The sequence below is a fragment of the Oncorhynchus nerka genome, linkage group LG28 (genome assembly GCF_034236695.1).
Source record: "Oncorhynchus nerka isolate Pitt River linkage group LG28, Oner_Uvic_2.0, whole genome shotgun sequence".
NCBI lineage: Eukaryota > Metazoa > Chordata > Actinopteri > Salmoniformes > Salmonidae > Oncorhynchus > Oncorhynchus nerka.
The window spans coordinates 43,750,379-43,773,951 of record NC_088423.1 but is presented as its reverse complement, the minus strand read 5'-3'; the positions used below and the strand labels follow the sequence as shown (position 1 = coordinate 43,773,951).

At 40.7% G+C, this 23,573-nt stretch overlaps 1 protein-coding gene across 1 annotated transcript; it reads left to right on the top strand.

The window, feature by feature from the left end:
- The first annotated feature begins 4,390 nt into the window (after positions 1-4,390).
- Positions 4,391-22,851, top strand: LOC115113872 (potassium channel subfamily K member 18-like). Its single transcript, XM_065012812.1, has 3 exons — positions 4,391-4,659; positions 4,835-4,990; positions 22,006-22,851. The coding sequence occupies exons 1-3, from the start codon at positions 4,437-4,439 to the stop codon at positions 22,842-22,844; spliced, it is 1,218 nt and encodes a 405-aa protein (XP_064868884.1). The 5' UTR covers positions 4,391-4,436; the 3' UTR covers positions 22,845-22,851.
- Positions 22,852-23,573: the final 722 nt, after the last annotated feature.

Sequence of the window (23,573 nt, the reverse complement as noted above, 5' to 3'; positions counted from 1 at the left end):
CTCTCCCCACCTTGCGAGCAAAACATTTTAGCCTCCTTCCTTGTGACAGTGAAGAGAAAAGATTTACATTTTAAAGTTAATTTCCTGCAATTCTGCACAACGGGGCTTAGAGAACATATTAAAAGTTTATAACTAATTTCATGCAGTTCTACTCATTTTGCCGTAGGGCAGAAAGAATGTGCTATTTTACAGCTAATATCCTGCAATTCTACACATTTTACCATAGGGTGGAGGCAAATATTTGCAGTTTTTAATATAACTGATGATTAGTGGGCCCCACCCCGGTCGGTAATTCGACCATGCTTACTACAAGTTTAGATAGCTGGCCGCTAGACTAATTTACCAATCTAAAAATAAATTGCTGACATGGGCAAATTGAGTGACTACTGATGCACAACCACATTTCAAAATTGCACCTTGTGTATTCTATTATTCTAACTCAACAGTAAGTTGAGACCAACTGAGTTTAAAAAAGGCTTTGTTTAAATTGGTCTGCGGGCCTACAAAAGGGAGGCTGCAGACCAGTTGCTGATCAAAACAAGTGTTATTGTTCCCATACGCATGTGTTACCTACGCCTCTTGGAGGAGGGAACGCAACACCCTGCTACACTCAACTCCCCGTGGTGTGAAAGAGATATGTGATTGTAGGTGCTGGTAAGGATGACAGAGGCAGAGAATATTACCGTTTACTGGGAATTTATTCCCTTAACACGGTAATGTGGGGAAAAGGGTCTGGACGGAACGAAAGCAAATCAAGTTAAAGTTAGAGTCCTCTCTCCTACCTTACCTGCCTACCCACCTAACACCACCTGGCACACTAACCAAACTACAGGGGGTGGTCTGCCCAGGTCTTACCTAGTATGCATAGACAGAGTACATACTACGGGTACAGTGGGGCAAAAAAGTATTTAGTCAGCCACCAATTGTGCAAGTTCTCCCACTTAAAAAGATGAGAGAGGCCTGTCATTTTTATCATAGGTACACTTCAACTATGACAGACAAAATGAGAAAAAAAAATCCAGAAAATCACATTGTAGGATTTTTAATTAATTAATTTGCAAATTATGGTGGAAAATAAGTATTTGGTCAATAACAAAAGTTTCTCAATACTTCGTTATATACCCTTTGTTGGCAATGACAGAGGTCAAACGTTTTCTGTAAGTCTTCACAAGGTTTTCACACACTGTTGCTGGTATTTTGGCCCATTCCTCCATGCAGATCTCCTCTAGAGCAGTGATGTTTTGTGGCTGTTGCTGGGCAACACGGACTTTCAACTCCCTCCAAAGATTTTCTATGGGGTTGAGATCTGGAGACTGGCTAGGCCACTCCAGGACCTTGAAATGCTTCTTACGATGTCACTCCTTCATTGTCCGGGCGGTGCATTTGGGGTCATTGTCATGCTGAAAGACCCAGCCATGTTTCATCTTCAATGCCCTTGCTGATGGAAGGAGGTTTTCACTCAATCTCACGCTACATGGCCCCATTCATTCTTTCCTTTACACGGATTAGTCGTCCTGGTCCCTTTGCAGAAAAACAGCCCCAAAGCATGATGTTTCCACCCCCATGCTTCACAGTAGGTATGGTGTTCTTTGGATGCAACTCAGCATTCTTTGTCCTCCAAACACGACGAGTAGAGTTTTTACCAAAAAGTTATATTTTGGTTTCATCTGACCATATGACATTCTCCCAATCTTCTTCTGGATCATCCAAATGCTCTCTAGCAAACTTCAGATGGGCCTGGACATGTACTGGCTTAAGCAGGGGGACACGTCTGGCACTGCAGGATTTGAGACCCTGGTGGTGTAGTGTGTTACTGATGGTAGGCTTTGTTACTTTGGTCCCAGCTCTCTGCAGGTCATTCACTAGGTCCCCCCGTGTGGTTCTGGGATTTTTGCTCACTTTTCTTGTGATAATTTTGACGCCACGGGGTGAGATCTTGCGTGGAGCCCCAGATCGAGGGAGATTATCAGTGGTCTTGTATGTCCTCCATTTCCTAATAATTGCTCCCACAGTTGATTTCTTCAAACCAAGCTGCTTACCTATTGCAGATTCAGTCTTCCCAGCCTGGTGCAGGTCTACAATTTTGTTTCTGGTGTCCTTTGACAGCTCTTTGGTCTTGTCCATAGTAGAGTTTGGAGTGTGACTGTTTGAGGTTGTGGACAGGTGTCTTTTATACTGATAACAAGTTCAAACAGGTGCATTAATACAGGTACCGAGTGGAGGACAGAGGAGCCTCTTAAAGAAGAAGTTACAGGTCTGTGAGAGCCAGAAATCTTGCTTGTTTGTAGGTGACCAAATACTCACTTTCCACCATAATTTGCAAATACATTAATTAAAAATCCTACAATGTGATTTTCTGGATTTTTTTCTCTAATTTTGTATGTCATAGTGGAAGTGTACCTATGAAAATTGCAGGCCACTCTCATCTTTTTAAGTGGGAGAACTTGCACAATTGGTGGCTGACTAATACTTTTTTGCCCCACTGTATATGTATGCCTGCAGGACTCTTGCTTAAACACTCCCAAGGTGCCTTCCCCTTCCACCCCTGGAAACAAATGAAACAGAATAATAAACTTAAAGTGAACAACTTTAATAATCAAAAACACAGTCCTATTGGCGCACACACATACCTCAGAAATAGCAGCTACAAAATACTTTACAAAACCTCTGAGCAACAACCAACACAGGATTTCCAAGAAGCTCATTTTCTAACAAAGGAACACTGGCTTTTCAAGCTGCAGGAGTCTGTAATTTTAGACAGCTGTATCCCCGGACAAGAGGGCGGGATCAGACCTCCAATCGTCATGGGGCAGACCAATCAGCTGCTTCGAATCCAGGAAACCATTTCCTGAAATACACACATATACACAAACAAACCCAAAACAACACAGAACCTGGGGAACGTAATACATGGTTAGCAGATGTTAATGCGAGTGTAGTGAAATGCTTGTGCTTCTAGTTCAACAGTGCAGTAATATCTAACAAATAATCTAACAATTCCCAACAACTACCTAATACACAAAAATCTAAAGGGGTGAATGAGAATATGCACATATAAGTTTATGGATGAGCGATGGCCGAGCGGCATAGGCAAGGTGCAGTAGCATAGAGTACAGTATATACATGTGATATGAGTAATGTAAGATATGTAAACATTATTAAAGTGGCATTGTTTAAAGTGACTAGTGATCCATTTATTAAAGTGTCCAGTGCTTGGGTCTCAATGTGGGCAGCAGTCTCTCTGAGTTAGTGATTGCTGTTTAGCAGCCTGATGGCCTTGAGATAGAAGCTGTTTTTCAATCTCTCGGTCCCAGCTTTGATGCACCTGGCACAGAAGGTTCTTTATTGCCACTCTCACAAAATTGGACAACCTGGTAGGTTAGTTTCGTCACGTGTTTCGGTGAACCACGCTCACATGATGCAAAACTTAGCTTGAGAGCCTAAAACATCCTCCCTGAGTTGACTCCCCCTTAACAATTGCCACTGTCAGACTTTCACCTATTTGGATCATGGCAACAGTCTGAAAAGACTTTAAATGGACCGTCTGACATTGTGCTCCTTTTAACGTGATTCGTTGGATTAAACAAGAAATACATTTAAAGCAAAATTCAAACATTTAAAGAGTTGCATCTTTCTTGCCTCACAGCAGGCTCTTTGTGTCACGTTCTGACCTTAGTTATTTTGTTTCGTCTTTGTTTTAGGATGGTCAGGGCGTGGGTTGTCTATGTTCATTTTTCTATGATTTGGTATTTCTGTGTTTGGCCTGGTATGGTTCTCAATTAGAGGCAGCTGTCAATCGTTGTCCCTGATTGAGAATCATACTTAGGTAGCCTGTTTTCACCCTTGAGTGGTGGGTGATTGTTTTCTGTTTTGTGTCTACACCAGACAGGACTGTTTCGTTTCATTCTTCTTTGTTATTTTGTTTAGTGTTCTCCTCATGATAATAAATTATCAATATGGACACTTACCACGCTGCGCATTGGTCCTTACCTTCTTCCACCAACAACGGCTGTTACACTTTGTACAATAAATATGTACAAAAAGACAAGGGGACAAGATCAAATTGTGTTAATGCAATTTCCATTTTAATCAGTTATCCAGTTTAGGAGGCTTTAATGTGAAATCAAGTACCAAACAAATAATGTCCTCTTTTGTGGAGTTTCATCCTGATATGAAGATGCATTAAGATGCATCTTAATTGTTGGATGCCTTCCAAGAGACATCTTTCTGCCGTGTCTGTGGATGGTTAGACTACAAATGGAGGGATAATTCGTTGGAGTCAATAGCACTTGTCTCCTGGGGGACTTTGAGTGAGGATTTGCTTAATGCAGAGGGGTGGCCAGGTCCTGCGCTTCTTGCCGTCAGACCGTCTTGACAGCCTTGCCGTGGAGAGATAATTTGGAATTGCGATACAATAGCTCTTCAGAGACTGGAAGATGTCGGTGGCAGAGGGAAAGGCACGAAGTTCGATAGAGAAGTCAATAAAGTGGAATCTATGGAAGCTGTTTCCTCACGTTTTTCTCATACTTTCACTCGTCGGATATGCAGCCTTGGGAGCGGTGCTATTCTGGTACATAGAGGGAGGACGTGTGTACAAAACAGAACGGGAATATCGTGAGTTTTTGGGTGAACTGGTGCGCACAATTCAGAATTATCCAGGTAAAGTGAAATACCAGAAAGCTAGATCTATGTTGATAACACCAGTATACATTTTGTTTTTGTAGTACGTGTGAGTTGTAAAGTCTTTATAAGATGGGGTGAAAATGTGGTGTAAATGTGTTTTGTTTTTTAAGTGTAGGCTACTTTTATTCAAATAATAGCATTTTACTTGCAGTTAATTCGTCCAGCAATTCTACTCAAGAACAAGATTTGGTAAAAGAACTAGAGAAAGAAATCAACAGGGGGTTCAAGTCCATATGGCTTCAACGTCCAGAGCGATGGACATATGATGCATCCATGTTCTTCTGCTGTACTGTATTCACAACCGTGGGTAAGTAATCTAATGCACAAACATAAGTTACATTTCAAAAGACATGCAGAACAAACACAAAATATTCCCAATTAAGACAACACTTTAGGCCTATACTACAATACTGGTGTGCAGGTGTAGGATTTTAATTTGCTACTAGGAAATAGGAAATGTGAATTATTGTGTGGATAATTATAAATAATGGACATTTTTGTAGGAGTTGATAAATTTTTCATATGGGGAAATCAAGTACAAAATTGAAAAGTACAAATTACAAACTTCAGAAGCCTTTTTAAAGCAGCATTTTAAACAGTCCTGCATTGCAGCAGTTGCAACCCGTCTATTTTTTTAGTGCCTGTTTTGCAAGTTATTTTTTCATTATTTCGTGTCACATATCAGTTTGCAAACAATGTAAAAAAATAAATATTCAAAAACATTGAGTTTAAAAACACAAAAACAGTCTCTTTCTTGAGTAAGGCAGCTCCAAAATGAAGGTGTTTCAGCCTAGCTCAGTGCTTTCTGTGGTGGGGGCAGCCAGCTATAATACATAGCGTAGGCATTGGTAATCTTCTCTAGATGCGCCGTGATTGGCTAAGTGGAGAGATCACGTCACCGCCGAATCACCAGGTGAGCTAGCCAGTTCATGCCCCCTTGGGTGCTGCCATATATTTACATTAGAAGTGTCTATCCAAGAAGAGTCAAAGTAATTGGCCTCAGATAAAATTACATCAAATTACATTTACATTACATTTAAGTCATTTAGCATCAAATAACTTTATATCTACAGTAGCTTTAACTGGAAGAATCATGCTAACATCATACTTTCACAATTGTAGCTAGCAAGCTTGACAAGGACTCATCATCATGAATTATGTTGACAATCTACTGGTAATTCCTTTTCCATCCTTGTCATATGAAGAGAAATTACATACTGAACAAAAATATAAATGCAACATGCAACAATTTCAAAGATTTTACTGAGATACAGTTCATATGTGGAAATAAGTCAATTTAAATACATTCAATAGGCCCTAATCTAGGATTTCACATGACTGGGAATACAAACACGCATCTGTTGGTCACAGATACCTTAAAAAAAGGTAGGGGCGTGGATCAGAAAACTAGTCAGTATCTGGTGTGACCACCATTTGCCTCATGCAGCGCCACACATATTCTTTGCATAGAGTTAGTTGATCAGGCTGTTGATTGTGGACTGTGGAATGTTGCACCACTCTTCTATGGCAGTGCGAAGTTGCTGGATATTGGCGGGAACTGGAACACGCTGTTGTACACGCTGATCCAGAGCATCCTAAACATGCTCAATGGGTGACATGTCTGGTGAGTATGCAGGCCATGGAAGAACTTGGATATTTTAAGCTTCCAGGAATTGTGTACAGATCCTTGTGACATGGGGCCATGCATTATCATGCTGAAACAATGGGCCTCAGTATTAAAATTGCCATAGATCAAATACATTTGTGTTTGTTGCACACTCCCTCAAAACTTGAGACATCTTCGGCATTGGGTTGTCTGACAAAACTGCACATTTTAGAATGGCCTTTTATTTTCCCCAGCACAAGGTGCACCTGTATAATGATCATGCTGTTTAATCAGCTTCTTGATATGTCACACTTGTCAAGTGGATGGATTATCTTGACAAAGGAGAAATGCTCACTAACATGGATGTAAACAAATTGGTGCACAAAATCTGAGAGAAATAAGCTTTTTGTGCGTATTGAACATTTCTGGGATCTTTTATCTTGGATCTTTAATTTCAGCTCATGAATTATAGAACCATCACTTTAACATTATGCGTTCATATTTTTGAAACATTACACAAATTCATCAATGAGTGGTTTGGAAGGAATCAATAGCTAACTGCAAGCGTCACAAAGCAATCACTATGTTGCTTCCCCTGCCTGCTATTCAATGGTGAGGGTGTGTGGGCTAAGTATGGCTTTAAGGATTTAAAACATATCTCTGAAAGGGTCATTTTTCAAAGCTTAAAAGGATCAACATTCACATGCAACACCATGGGCCAGAAAAGATTGAATACATTGGCCATGCTGTCAATCCAGCATGACTTCTGCTGCATTCAAAACAACTGGAAACTCGGAAATCTCAGAATTCAGTGCATTCAAGACAACTGGGAAAAAAATTAACTTGGACTGGAAAAATATGTTTTGAACGGTCATCCAACTCAGAATTCCAAGTCGGGAACTCAGGCCTCTTTCTAGAAAGCTGACCTGAAGATCACTGACATCATGATTCGACCTTGTTTACTTTTGAGTTCCCAGTTGTCTTGAAAGCACCATAAATCCAGAAAATGCCAGACTGAGATGACAAAGTTAGAGGACAAAGTTTGCCCACAAGACGGACTGCAGCACCACGTTCAAATGAGCACAGCACAACAATGCTGAGTCCAAAAATATGCCTTGTAAACTGCGCCATAAATTATGTAATATGCCAGGGATATATGTATACAGTAGCTAAGAAAGTAATACTAAGTTTATGTTGTGTAGTACGCTGTTAGTAGCCCATTTGTCTCACTAAGAATTTGTCCCATCTCCCTCTTAGACTACTGTTCTGACTTGGTGGTGCACATGTAGCCTATAGCCTGTTTTTAGGGAAATATCATCATTGAATATTGTAGGAGCTTTCATTGTCTGCTTTGTATCCCTATTATTTATCCTACGGTTCTGACGTGGTGTACACGGAGAATACTGTAAGAACATCCCATGTTCTGAATTCTGTCACTGTACATTTCAAAAGTGCTGAACAAATAGTTATATTGACTACTCGCTCATTGTCTTCTTCAAAATTACAACTTGCCTCCTATCAGCTCAGCGTTCCCTTATGCCATAGTTTGTACATCTCAATTGATTTATTGCTTAAACAGCAGTGGAGTCTGCTGAGAGGAGGACGGTTCAAAAAGAATGGCTGGAATTAATTGAATGGTAGCAAACACATTGTTTGATACCATTTCATTCACTCCATTGCAGCCATTAGACTCCATTCCAGACATTATTATGGGCCATCCTCCCCTCAGCAGCCTCCACTGTTATATAGGTCTCTCTCATTAGTATCTTATTCATAATTTAAGACAATGTTGGAATGATTTAATTGTTTTGTGTACTATAATTAGCACATGCTAAATAATTAGCTCATGCTCCTTTCTTCATGAGGAGAGGATCCTATATAATGTTGTTGGGTCTGTAACCATGTTTGCCAGTGATAGTGCATTATGAAGAGTGGGAGAAGAGAGAGCAATATCTGTGAGAATACCCGTTGTGACCTGGACTGTCAGACTACCTCCCTTGTGTACTAGATCAGATTAGCTGAGGACCCGAGTGTGAGGATCACCCCCTCTTCCCCAGTGTACCAAAATCCCTAATAAACTACCAATTTGCACTGGTGCATGTTTTGTTATTGAACTTGGTGACATGGAAACCCCACACCACTGAGCCTGCTACAATACATTATACCTGCTGCTGGAATGTCGCACTCTCTTTAAGGTGCGCTGTATGGGGGGAAAGTTAGGATGACTCAAAGGGCCTGTGACTGACAGGGGCCCTAAAACATTTGGTACATTTTTTTCAATATTAAATTATTAACCTATCATTAAAATTATATTTCATTTAAAATGTACGGTTTTCTTTTCTTGTTTTGGCAAAAACAAGAAAAGCAAGCAAGAACATCCAAAGAGCCTTTGGATTACAAGTACCCCTGACTGCAGGTTGCAATTCGGGGCGGGGCTCAATGTGGGCGGAGTCAAATGTCAGGGAAGGGCTCAATGTGGGCGTAGTCAAACGTTTGACTCCGCCCACATTCAACCCCCCCCCCCCCCCACACACACACTTTTTTTTGTCCATCTCAGGTTTGACAGTCACACTGAATACAAACATACACGTTTGTGCAAAGCACATGTAGAATACAAACGTATTTAATTTTTGAAGATCGTAAGAAATATTAAATGAAGTGGTACCAGCACGTGTTGTAACACTTTTTGCTTCATGCTATATTTGAGACAAGCTACTGATATTGTTGCAGTGAACAACAGACTTGTGTACTGTTAAAATTGTGTTGATAAATGTTAACTTTATAATTAAATTGTTTAATTGAGCATATATACAGCTGAAGTCGGAAGTTTACATACACTTAGGTTTGAGTCATCAAAACTTGTTTTTCAACCACTCTACAAATTTCTTGTTAAACTATAGTTCTGGCAAATCGGTTAGGACATCTACTTTGTGCATGAAACAAGTAATTTTTCAAACAATTGTTTACAGACAGATTATTTCACTGTATCACAATTCCAGTGGGTCAGAAGTTTACATACACTAAGTTTGTGCTTTAAACAGCTTGGAAAATTCCAGAAAATGATGTCATGGATTTAGAAGCTTCTGATAGGCTAATTTACATCATTTGAGTCAATTGGAGGTGTACCTGTGGATGTATTTCAAGGCCTACCTTCAAACTCAGTGCCTCGTTGCTTGACATCATAGGAAAATCAAAAGAAATCAGCCAAATTGTAGACCTCCACAAGTCTGGTTCATCCTTGGGAGAAATTTCCAAATGCCTGAAGGTACGACGTTCATCTTTACAAACAATAGTACGCAAGTATAAACACCATGGGACCAAACAGCTGTTATACTGCTCAGGAAGGAGACGCATTCTGGCTCCTAGAGATGAACGTACGTTGTTGCGAAAAGTGCAAATCAATCCCAGAACGGCAGCAAAGGACCTTGTGAAGATGCTGGTGGAAACAGGTACAAAATTATCTATATCCACAGTAAAATGAGTCCTATATCGACATAACCTGAAAGCCCGCTCAGCAAGGAAGAAGCCACTGCTCCAAAACCGCCATAAAAAAGCCAGACTACGGTTTGCAACTGCTCATGGGGACAAAGATCATAGTTTTTGGAGAAATGTCCTCTGGTCTGATGAAACAAAAATAGAACTGTTTGGCCATAATGACCATCGTTACGTTTGGAGGAAAAAGGGGGTGGCTTGCAAGCCGAAGAACACCATCCCAACCGTGAAGCATGTGGTGGCAGCATCATGTTGTGGGGGTGCTTTGCTGGAGGAGGGACTGGTGCACTTCACAACATAGATGGCATCATGAGGAAGAAAAACATGTGGATATATTGAAGCAACATCTCAAGACATCAGTCAGGAAGTTAAAGCTTGGTCACAAATGGGTCTTCCAGATGGACAATGACCCAAGTTAAACAATTTAATGGCACTGCTACCAAATACTAATTGAGTGTATGTAAACTTCTAACACACTGTGAATGTGATGAAAGAAAGAAATGCTGAAATAAATCACTCTACTATTATTCTAACATTTCACATTCTTAAAATAAAGTGGTGATCTTAACTGACCTAAGACAGGGAATTTTCACTAGGATTAAATGTCAAGAATTGTGAAAAACTGAGTTTAAATGTATTTGGCTAAGGTGTATGAAAACTTCCGACATGCAAACAAAAGCCACTATTACTAAAGGGGTTTTCAGTGATATCTCTAACTACTCAACAAGGCATCACAACTATTATATCTTGCCTTGCATCAAGCCTTCATCATTACACACAGTAGACTACATACCCAGTTCGCCATATATTTTGTTTTCAGTATCGTCTAGAAAGAAAACAGATTGTGGTCATTAAGTAATGTAAGGGAACCTCTCGGGATGTGTGTACAAGAATGCACCTTACTTTAGCTAGTAGCCTATACAGTACCCGATCCTGCAGAGCTAGATGCTGACGTGACATGCTGTGACTTCTTGGGGGGGGGGGGGTTCTACATCGTCCTGAAATATATTGGAGGGGGGGGGGGGTAAGTCTTTAAAACATTGGTTTAAGACGATCCCACTCATCATATGACATCTCCTACCTGTAGTGGATTTTGTTTTCGCCGACTTTTTCAATCTCTCTTCTTCAGACCTTAGTGAGTGAATGACATACATTCAATATGAAAATATATTCAGGTCAGTCTGGCTACAGTGAAACAAGTGATTTTAAGGATGCAAATGAAAAGTTTTTATAATGTTTAAGACTTATGACATGGGAAAGTTCTGCAGGAGAACTTGCACCACCATCACCTAATTTACTGCATGATTTCCTTTGAAAAAGAAAATCACACAATCGGATGGGAATCCCAAAAAACATATCCACAAGTGATGAGAATTCCCCCCCCCCCAAGTTTGCAGTGTGGACAAGTTACAATGACTTTTCTTGACTTGCCATGTATGTTGGGACCAGGTGATATCATGTAGACTCGCTATGTATAACTGGGAATGGCTGTCGGCATCAACGATACACATTTTGATCCAGCCAAACACAACACAGCATACATTGAAGAAACACAGAAAAGCAATGATCAAATAGATTACATAACTGTACATGTAAACCTAGGCTTACTGCTCAGGTAGGCAAATTACTCCAAATAAGGTTCCCTCATTGTAAGCAATTAGCTAGCTCACGTGCAAAAGGGTGATATTGATAATTAGCTAGCTCAAGTGCAAATGGGTGCTAATTAATGCTATTCTAACATCGGTGCGGTAGTTGGTTATATAAAAATATACCACTGCAATGGAAAAACATGAATATTACAAAGTACATTATACTCACTTACTTCCATGGCTTATATTTTTATCCATGTTGGTTAGGTTCGATTAAGATTCGTTGACGTTGATACCTTCGACGTGAACCTCAATTTGGCTGACCTTGAAGGAGGCGGGAAGGGTTCAGGTTAAACACGTTTGACTCCGCCCACATTGAGCTAAACCCTGAACTGCACACTGCAGTCAGGGGCTTCTCCTGTATTGCCCCACCCCCCCTCTATTTACATGAGATGGTTCGGTCCTGCCCCCAAACCAGGTGCAAACGGTACTTGCCAGTGAATTGCAAGTGAGGAGTGCCGGTGGAGCATCTGGCTTCCAAAAACTAAAAGAAAGAAAAGAAAGGCAGGAGAGAGAAAAGAAAGGGCGACAGTATGTGACAACATTTTTCACAAAGGAAGGTAGGTGTAGTCTGTGAGTGATGGAAATTAACCTGTTAGCTTAGTTCATAGAGAAATAGGCTACTATTGCTCCCCTAACATTAGTTACTTAATATCTTCACAGAAAATTCTGAGTGTTTACATTTCGCTCCTCTTTTAGCCAACATTTAATCAATGCAGGCAAACTTTTAGCAAGCTATTCATACTAAATAAGTTGCCCCTGCCTGGTGCCAGGCCCAACAGATGCAGCTTCAGGCTCAGCAGCCCTGTCTCCCAATCCCCATACCCCTGAACCAGCCCTACTCCCAACTGAAGAAGGAGGTGGGCAGCATTGTGTTGAATGACATGTCAGTTGGCATAATTGCAGGTATTGCAATGCATTGAGGACAGGAATGTGATTGTTCAGTCAGGAAAAATCTCACTTGACACAGCCAATATCAGAGCCTTTTTTATTTGATTTAACCAGGCAAGTCAGTTAAGAACAAATTCTTATTTTCAATGATGGCCTAGGAACAGTGGGTAAACTGCCTGTTCAGGGGCAGAACGACAGATTTGTACCTTGTCAGCTTGGGGGTTTGAACTTGCAACCTTCTGGTTACAAGTTCAACACTCTAACCACTAGGCTACCCTGCCGCCCCATCTCTAAGATGCAGGCTCTTAGAGATGGATGGGAGTCTCTCCTGTCTGAGGCAACACTGATTGCTACGCAAATGGATGTCCCACCTCAATTTAGCACAGAACACAGCTGCCAGAGGAAAAGGAAGAGATTCCATGATGAGACCTCTCAAGAGGAGACGGCTCAGGGCAGTGCAGCAACGGTGTTTCGGAACACAGTGTGTTTTACTGCTATGGACAACATCATAAGTGACTTGAACACTAGGTTCCACACCACTGCAAAAATTGTAGAAGAAATTTCTGCTGTCCTGAAAGTTGGGCAGATTAGTGAGGATAAAGTCCCTTCTGTGTGCCAACCACTGATCATGAAGTATTCCAGAGATCTTACACCTGAGTTTCAAAATGCAGTAAGACACCTGAACACTGTATACGCTGCCACTTTCCCCCCTAACTTGTCCCCTCTTTGTCTCCTGAATGCAATTTGTAAGATGCAGCTGCAAAGCATTTTTGGAGAAGTGTGCATTGCTTTATGTATATTTTGCAAACTGCCTGTGACTTGCTGATGGCAAGAGAGCTTTCAGTAAGCTAAAACTGATCAACTATTTGAGGTCTGCTATGTCCCAGGACAGGCATTGCAGTCTTGCCATGCCGCCCACTGAAAGTCAGTTAGCTAGAAAGCTGGACTTCAAAGACTTGACCAGTGACTTTGCTAGCAAGAAGGCTCAACGCCAGGCTTTTGGTGAGTAAGACTGAGCAAGGGCCAATGATAACTGGTAAATGGCATGGTTATGGATATTGGATCACTACACACATGATGCCCACAGGCTGAGAACAAGACTGAGAACAGACTGAGGAAAATATATATCTCAAAGTAATGGCTGGATTGTCATAAAATTCGTTGTACACAATCAAGACCACAAGTGGAAGAAACCTATTGATTTGGTGACCACTTGACCTTTCCTCTAGCGCTACCATCAGGCCTTTTTATTTCTATTTCCATTTTGTTTTCCATTTCCCATATCCACTTTTACAGCTGCTTATTGTCTAGTTGGTATATATACTTAGTTCAAAAATCTGCTTCTGATTTTATTATTTTGTTTGTTATATCATTCTATAGATGATAATGTTAATTTATTTAAATTGAAGAGGTTCATGTATATTTAAGTTATATTTATTTTAAGTTATTCATTCATGTTAAGAGAATTTTCCCATTAAATTACATTTAGACTGTAAAAGATGGCATTTAGCACATTTCTTATAGAGGGTATCAGTCTTGCATCAAATAGTGAATTCCACTGTATGCATGTCTGCACAGTGTTATATTTTCACAGCTCACTGTCAAATATCGTACAGTATATATTGGACTACAAGAGAGTTGCAAGCCTGCAATGGTGGAGTTATTTAAAGCTTTGAATGGGTCGATTGGGTTCTGGAGGTGTGTGGTTACAACAATTGCGCAGGGTTGGTGTGGCCTGTGGTGGTGGGGCTCAATGTGATATCTTTTCATGGGGCCCAAAATCCCTGGCGGCGCCCTTGCTCTCTCTCCTCGGGCAATGGCCCACTCGCATTGGCATGTTGCACTGGCACACACGCAACACCACAGATGTGCACTGAAGGGTCATTCCGATAATGGCTGATATATACTTTTTTAATGGATCATATTTAAAAGTGTGCTTTAATGAATTACACTACCAGCAATTATGAAACTCCTTCCCAGGACTTTTCATGACCTTACAAACCCTCACTTGACAACTTGGAACAGCGCACCATGTCATTCAGGCTGGCACATTTTCAATCTGCGCAATCTCAAACAGCCTACTGTCACTCACAGATTGACAGCCTCTAAGCAACAATGGCTTTCCTGTAAAAAATAAATGTGCGTGCTTGAAAGACATATACATGGATTTCGAAGACCATATATGATGTATTGGTACAATATCAATGTAAATCTTTTACAAAGATTAACCTAAAAAACAAACAAATAGGACCACATTGGCTGTTGTTTGCCTGAGGCTTGATGTACTTTGGTCTTAGTGGCTGTGTGCTGTGCTCACTGAGTGAACTGATGCTACCAGGCTGTAGAAAATTGAGGAATCTAGAAGAAAAAGAAAGGCACACCTATTTAGAAAAAGGTGCTGGCTAGCGAAGTAGAAAACTTGAAAATAAAAGAGAGCCGCACACTCTAGGAGCTCAGATGCAAAAATGTAATTGCCAACGTTTCGACAGCCAAGCTGTCTTCATCAGGGTAGAAAATTGAGGACCTGCTCTCCATCCATCCAGCAGTCAACCATGAAACAACATGTTTGGCCAACAGGGATTGAAGCTATGATATTTTGGTGATTTGTCTCTCTGTAATTCCTACCATAGCCAACTTGACTACATTAGCCTTCTGATACATAGTTTGTCATTACATGGAAATACAGTATAATAAATGTTACACCTTTTTGCTCGTTAGATCATTTCATGGACAATGTTGTCAGTATTATTTATAGGGCGACCGATTTTGTAAACATTTTCCAAAAAGTCTGGACTGTAGTATGAATTTATATTCATCCAACCTAAATCCCTTTTTCAAATGAATTGTTAAAAAAATGGTTGATATTGACTTGTATCTAGCACATACATAGATGTTCTATATTCTATATTAAACAAATGTGGTTTCCTGACCCCCTCCCTAACCATTATTTCCCAGAGGAAACAAACATTTCTATTGGGTTTAGCAGGGCCGGACACAGGGATAAGTGAAAAAAACGGTTGGTTTTTGGGGGGGAGGCAGTCAGGGTCTCAACTTACTGTTGAGAGTTAAAATAGTAGAATACACAAGGTGCAAGGTCGAAATGTGTTTGTGCATCGGCAGTTTCTCTTGTTTTGTCAGTCACTAACAGTCACTAAATTAGCCATGCCAGCTAACAATTTTTAGATTGGTAAATTAGTCTAGCTAGCTATCTAATCTTGTAGTAGTCATGGCCGAATACCGAGCGGGCATGCAGGGCATGTTCCCAGGGGCCCTGATCTCCAAATGGCCCCTATTGATTTTGGTAGTCAAATAATTGAACTGTCAATGACAGATGGGGTCATAGACACGACAACTACTACTATATTGAGGGAGTGTGAGGACATGGTAGTGTATGTCCAGTATTTAAAGTTATAAGATAAGACATTGTTTAGCCTGCTCTTTCAGCTCTCTTCTAGTGGAGAACATAGATCATTGACTTCACCACCAGTCTTGCTTCACTCAAAATCCATTAGAAGCTACAGCATAAGTGCCTAGGTGTGATTGTTAATGTGCCATCCCATCAACTGCACATTTGACATTTTAATCATTTAGCAGAAGCACTTATCCAGAGTGACTTACAGAAACAATTAGGGTTAAGTGCCTTGCTCAAAGGCACCAACAGATTTTTCACCTAGTCGACTTGGAGATTCGAACTAGCAACCTTCCGGTTAGTGGACCAACGCTCTTAACCGATTTACATTATTAATCAGCAGGTAGTCTATCTTGTTTAGCACTGTTCTGAATCTGGCAACTTTTAGTGTATACTGTACAGTTGGCAGGCAATAAACCGTTCAACAGGATGATTGTCTAAGGAGCCATTAATACATTAGGAAGTCTGTTAAGGTCTGATATATGATAGTTATTGTGGTCCATGGTTATTGTGGCTAATGGCTAATAGCTTGGTTGGCAAACAGGGAGTCCATAAATTACTGAAAGAGCAAGATGCATTTCCCATCACCAAATGAGTTTAGTGGTCCTAAGACATACTTCTTTCCACTTTCTTGACGAGTATTGTTTGCTAGGTTTTAGTCTCCAAGATCACCACAATATACAGTTGAAGTCAGAAGTTCACATACACTTAGGTTGGAGTGATTAAAACTTGTTTGTCAACCACTCCACAAATGTCTTGCTAACAAACTATAGTTTTGGCAAGTCGGTTAGGACATCTACTTTGTGCATGACATAATTTTTCCAACAATTGTTTACAGACAGATTATTTCACTTATAATTCACTGTATCACAATTCCAGTTGGTCAGAAGTTTACATACACTAAGTTGAGTGTGCCTTTAAACAGCTTGGAAAATTCCAGAAAATTATGTCTTGGCTTTAGAAGCTTCTGATAGGCTAATTCACATAATTTGAGTCAATCGGAGGTGTACCTGTGGATGTATTTCAAGGCTTACCTGCAAACTCAGTGCCTCTTTTCTTGACATCATGGGAAAAACTTGAAAAATATGCCAAGACCTCAGAAAAATATTGTAGACCTCCACAAGTCTGGTTCATTCTTGGGAGCGCCTGAAGGTACCACGTTCATCTGTACAAACAATAGTACACAAGTATAAACACCATGGGACCTCGCAGCCATCATTCCGCTCAGGAAGGAGACATGTTCTGTCTCCTAGAGATGATGCGAAAAGTGCGAATCAATCCCAGAACAACAGCAAAGGACCTTGTGAAGATGCTGGAGGAAACAGGTACCAAAGTATCTATATCTACAGTAAAACGAGTCCTATATCAACATAACCTGAAAGGCCGCTCAGCAAGGAAGAAGCCACTGCTCCAAAACCACCATAAAAAAGCAAGACTACGATTTGCAACTGCACATGGGGACAAAGATTGTACTTTTTGGAGAAATGTCCTCTGGTCTGATTAAACAAAAATAGAACTGTTGGCCATAATGACCATTGTTATGTTTGGAGGAAAAAGGGGGAGGTTTGCCAGCCAAAGAATACCATCCCAACCGTGAAGCATGTGGTGGCAGCATCATGTTGTGGGGGTGCTTTGCTGGAGGAGGGACTGGTGCACTTCACAACATAGATGGCATCATGAGGAAGAAAAATATGTGGATATATTGAAGCAACATCTCAAGACATCAGTCAAGTTAAAGCTTGGTCACAAATGGGTCTTCCAAATGGACAATGACCCTAAGCATGCTTCTAAAGTTATGGCAAAATGGCTTAAGGACACAAAGTCAAGGTATTGGAGTGGCCATCACAAAGCCCTGACCTAAATCCTACAGAAAATTTGTGGGCAGAACTGAAAAAGCGTGTGCGAGCAAGGAGGCCTACAAACCTGTCTCAGTTACACCAGCTCTGTCAGGAGGAATGTGCCAAAATTCACCCAACCTATTGTGGGAAGCTTGTGGAAGGCTACCCGAAATGTTTGACTCAAGTTAAACAATTTAAAGGCAATGCTACCAAATACTATTTGAGTGTATATACATTTCTGAGCCACTGGGAATGTAATGAAAGAAAGAAATGCTGAAATAAATCATTCTCTCTACTATTATTCTGACATTTCACATTCTGAAAATAAAGTGGTGATCCTAACTGACCTAAAACAGAGAATTTTTACTAGGATTAAATGTCAGGAATTGTGAAAAACTGAGTTTAAATGTATTTGGCTAAAGGGTATGTAAACTTCCGACTTCAATTGTATCCTCATGTAGCTACTAAAAAGCCACAATGGATCCCATCTCAACTATTTCCCCTCTTTATCCCGTAGTAGTCAAAATGGTAAATTATTGAGCTTGTGCATGTGTTGTTGAGGCAATGGTGTGTGTCAATAGTGAGAGATTTCACTGTTATTAAGTTGGTGATATGATGTAGCACTATCATCTCCAGGGACACTCTCAAGTGAGAGAAAATGCATGGTAATCCATGCATGCCTTCCATTCTATGCTATGGGAGTAACGCTAATAAGCATCACCCCCCTCAGCGACAGCACATATCTTTTAGTAAGTCAGATATATATTTTCTTATCTCTCATAAAAGTCAGCCAACAGCTGCTTTTGAACAGTACTTTTAAAGGGGCAATCTGCGATTGCTACATCAAATGTTTACTTTTAAATTTAAATTAATAGAATATATTAACAGAGTTCACAGGATGACAGAATGGAAAACAGTATCAGTTTGATATCAAAGCAAGCATTTTATCATGTAGGAACTATCTTCCTTGATGTTCAATCATGAGTCCCAACACACAATCTGGAGTGAATCTGACATATGGTTCATGAGGAGAAGATGATTGCAGATAATTTTGAGCATTAGCATTGCATATGCAAAGAATGAGTTGTTAATCGCTTCCTTGTGTTTTGAGATATCAATTCCAAATTACATGATAGCGATGACACGTTGTAAGTTGACAGGCCACTGTGGAGTGGATTTACAGTGGCTTAAAATTACATGTAAAATCTGATTTTGTATTTTTCAATTGCTCAGCCATCTTTTGACCAATCCCTTAGCTTTTCTTAAACTAAGTTAAAGCTGCAATACGACCAAATTCACATAGAAATCTGTGTTATAGATCTGCCATTCTCATTGAACTCAAGTCTAAGAAGCGGTAGATCTGTTCTATGTGCACTATCTCTATGCTTCCCGTTCTTAAGTTTTGTTTTTGCGTCTTTCACATTTGTTTTTGTTAACCAGTTTCACATAGCTGAAATTACAATATTTTTTGTTATGGGAAATATATTTCACAGCAGTTTAGATCATACAATGATTCTCTGCACAATATTTGAAATTAGGCAAAAATTACAATTTTAGCAACCAGGAAATGGAGGAACAATTTCTGCATAGTGCATCTTTAAGATATGTACCATGGGCCTAGATTCCACATTTGGTGTCATTTGGTCCTATGGTTCATGAGAAGCATATTTTAGCACTGGTATAGTGTGGCCATCATTGAATGCATCAATGTCATTGTCTCCATCTCTTTAGGGACCATTGTGATGAGCCCAAAGACAACATTTGTAGTGAATCTGACTTTTAGTACATGAGAAGATTTTTGATGATTATTTTAAGCATTAGCATTACATAGCCAAAGAAGTGGATTGTTAATAGTTTCCTTGTTTTTTAAGATAGCAGTGCAAAAACATGGTTCATTATGGTAATTATTTGATGACTCTAAAAGGTTTCAAGTTGATAGGCCGTTGTGAAGTGGATTTACAAAGGATTTAAATGGACATGAAACATCTGATTTCCTGATCTACCAATAACTCAGCCATTTCTTAACTAATCCCTTTGCTTTCCTTGAACTATGTTAAGAGATCTGTCAAATCGGGCGTCCAATATGATGATTTAAGTGAGACTGCTCATGATGGCGGTGCCATTGGGGCTATTCTTTTTGAACAAGTTACCGATGGCGTCTAGTTTCTGTGTGCCAAATTAGAAAAAAGTTACTAATCTATGCTTGAGTTATTTGACCATGTCAAGGGACAAAACACATCTAAGAATAACAATGGGCTGTTAACCCCTAATAAATGCCTATTGAGCTTACTTCAACTGTCATACCCCCTCAGAACCAAACATATAAGCTTTTATTATTACATTTCTTGTAAATAATGTAATTGTAAACAATCACCGAATAGCCTCAATGCATGGTTAAAACGACATTTGTATATCATGGATGGCCAGTCATCACTTCCAGAGATATGTCTGTGAATTTGAGAGTGGTTACATTTCTCCAGCCTTATCCCTCGGCTTTTTATCAAAACAGTGGCGGGGTTTCCACTTTGTTATTGTTTGACTGCAGATTCCCCCATTTAACCATAGTAATTTTTCAGCATAATGTTGCACTGACTGTAATTGAAAGAACTGAATAATAAGGCTATGATATCAATACCTGCGCAATGAGCATACAGGTATATGTCCCTGAATGCCCTAAGAGAAGAATCAGCAAAGGCAGCTTATAGATATGACCAACAGATGGCAGCAATACAGTGGCTTGCAAAAGTCACCCCCTTGGCATTTTCCCTATTTTGTTGCCTTACAACCTGGAATTAAAATAGATTGTGGGGGGGGAATGTATCATTTGATTTACACAACATGCCTACCACTTTGAAGATGCAAAATATTTGTTTTGTGAAACAAACAAGAAATAAGACAAAAGAAAGTCCAGAGCCACCCTTTGCAGCAATTACAGCTGCAAGTCTCTTGGGGGATGTCTCTATAAGCTTGGCACATCTAGCCACTGTGATTTTTGCCCATTCTTCAAGGAAAACCTGCTCAAGCTCCTTCAAGTTGGATGGCTTCCGCTGGTATACAGCAATCTTTAAGTCATACCACAGATTCTCAATTGGAATGAGGTCTGGGCTTTGACTAGGCCATTCCAATATATTTAAATGTTTCCCCTTAAACCACTCGAGTGTTGCTTTAGCAGTATGCTTATGGTCATTGTCCTGCTGGAAGGTGAACCTCCGTCCCAGTCTCAAATCTCTGGAAGACTGAAACAGGTCTCCCTCAAGAATTTCCCTGTATTTAGCGCCATCCTTCAATTCTGACCAGTTTCCCAGTCCCTGCCGATGAAAAACATCCTCACAGCTTGATGCTGCCACCACCATTCTTCACTGTAGGGATGGTGTTCTCGGGGTGATGAGAGGGGTTGGGTTTGCACCAGACATAGCGTTTTCCATGATGGCCAAAAAGCTCAATTTTAGTCTCATCTGACCAGAGTACCATCTTTGATATGTTTGGGGAGTCTCCCACATGTCTTTTGGCGAACACCAAACATGTTTACTTATTTTTTTTTGGACACTTTTCCGTAAAGCCTAGCTCTGTGGATTGTACGGCTTAAAGTGGTTCTATGGCTAGATACTCCATTCTCCGCTGTGGAGCTTTGCAGCTCCTTCAGGGTTACCTTTGAACACTTTGTTGCCTCTCTGATTAATGCCCTAGTTGCCCGGTCTGTGAGTTTTGGTGGCAGCCCTCTCTTGGCAGGTTTGTTGTGTTGCCATATTCTTTCCATTTTTAATAATGGATTTAATGGTGCTCCGTGGGATGTTCAAAGTTTCTGATACCATGATCTGTACTTCTCCACAACTTTGTCGCTGACCTGTTTGGAGAGCTCCTTCGTCTTCATAGTGTCGCTTGCTTGGTGGTACCCCTTGCTTAGTGGTGTTGCAGACTCTGGGGCCTTTCAATGAGCATGTGACAGATCATGTGACACTTAGATTTCACACAGGTGGACTTTATTTAGCTAATTATGTGACATCTGAAGGTAATTGGATGCACCAGATCTTATTTAGGGGCTTCATAGCAAAAGGGGTGAATAGATACACACGCACCACTTTTCAGTTTAAAAATAATAATAATAATTTAAACAAGTTATTTTTTTCAATTCACTTCACCAATTTGACCTATTTCGTGTATGTCCATTACATGAAATACAAATACAAATCCATTTAAATTACAGGATGTAATTCAACAAAATAGGAAAACCGCCAATACTTTTGCAAGGCACTGTAGATCCAAAACCAACTTTAAAAAATGTATTATCTCAACCTTCTACACGTCTTTGTTGTATGTTGGTAGTGTACATATCATTTTTACAATATAATTTGAAGTTAGACTCAATTGTTGTTGTCACAAAATATTATATTTGGTAATGAGGGAGAAATTAATACCTTGCTTCTTTTCTTGTCTCAGGTTATGGAGATATCTATCCGGTGACCCTGAATGGTAAGGTGGTCTGTATCCTGTATGCCATGGTGGGTATCCCCCTCATGCTCCTGGTCATCACAGATGTGGGAGACCTCATGGCCGTGCTCCTGTCCAGGGCCTACATCCACCTGCACACTCTTTTCTGCAGGTTGCGTCAATATGGCCGCTGGTTCCCCTCCCATCACACAGAGAAGTCAGGGGACGGGGGCCAGGGGGACCGCCAGGACGGAACCTACACATTCAGCCACAAGGTGGTGGTCCGGGAGCCCATCGACATCCGACAGGTCCTTCACAGCCAGCAGTCTGTGAAGTGCAAGTCCAACCAGTTGCTGAACAACACAAAGATCTTTGACTGCATCATTGCACAGGAGAACTTCAACAGGCAGGGCCCACTGGTGCGGAGCCTTTCTTGCCATGAGCTTGACAGCATGCCTCCCTTGCCCAAGGACTTTGCCATCTGGGACTTCACAGGCATCGGGGAGAGTATGGACAAGCTAAACGTCCCGCTGCTCCTCATCCTGGTGGTGGTGTTTGCCTACATCCTGTTTGGAGGCCTCATCCTGCCCCTGTGGGAGACAGAGTTCAACACCTTTGACGCCTACTACTTTTGCTTCATCACCCTCACCACCATTGGCTTCGGTGACATCGTGCCCAACCACCCCAAGTTCTTCATGCTCACCTTCGTCTTCATCATCACGGGCATGGCCATCATGTCCATGGCCTTCAAGCTGGGCCAGTCACGCATCGTCTGCTGTTACCGCCAGTGCATGCGCTGTATCAGCGGGGGGAAGGTGAAGAGGTATGACGAGTTGGAGAGCGACTGAATCAAAGAGTTTTGGCCCCCATCGGGCAGCTCAAGGGTTCTAGGGTTATAAGGCCCTGCACTGTGGATCAAAAAAGCACTAAGAGTGGAGTTGAAGTTCTGTACGGCTGACTTGGGAACCGTGTCTAGCTCAGGGCGGTGCAAAGATAACCCTTGAGTTGACCCCTCATCATTAGCATGAGCAAATGAAAATGTGCATTTCCTCCAGTGATTTTATTTTTTAAATGTCCTGTTGAAAAGTAATATCCCAAGTATAAATACAGTAAAGTACACACACTCAAGGGTAAAACCAAAAAGTTTTGAGAAAAATTGTGTTTTTTAGACACAATTACAAACTTCAAGGAATAGGGCATTCAAGGAGTTAGTCAGATGGGAAGTCGTGATGTCATCACCCTCCCTCATTGCCTGAGGAACAATAGAGGAACATTAGAGAACAAAAGAGGAAAGGCCCACCCCCTCGTGATATGGCATGACTCACCTTGACCACCTATTGAGATGTTCCTTTTGTTAAGTAAATCAGGTATTAAATGAGGTGAAAATGAGACTGGAGTGCCACTTTAAGCAAAATTGTGTGATGTTATCTGTGTGAGATTCAAATCAAATCGAATCAAATTTTATTTGTCACATACACATGGTTAGCAGATGTTAATGCGAGTGTAGCGAAATGCTTGTGCTTCTAGTTCCGACAATGCAGTGATAACCAACAAGTAATCTAACTAACAATTCCAAA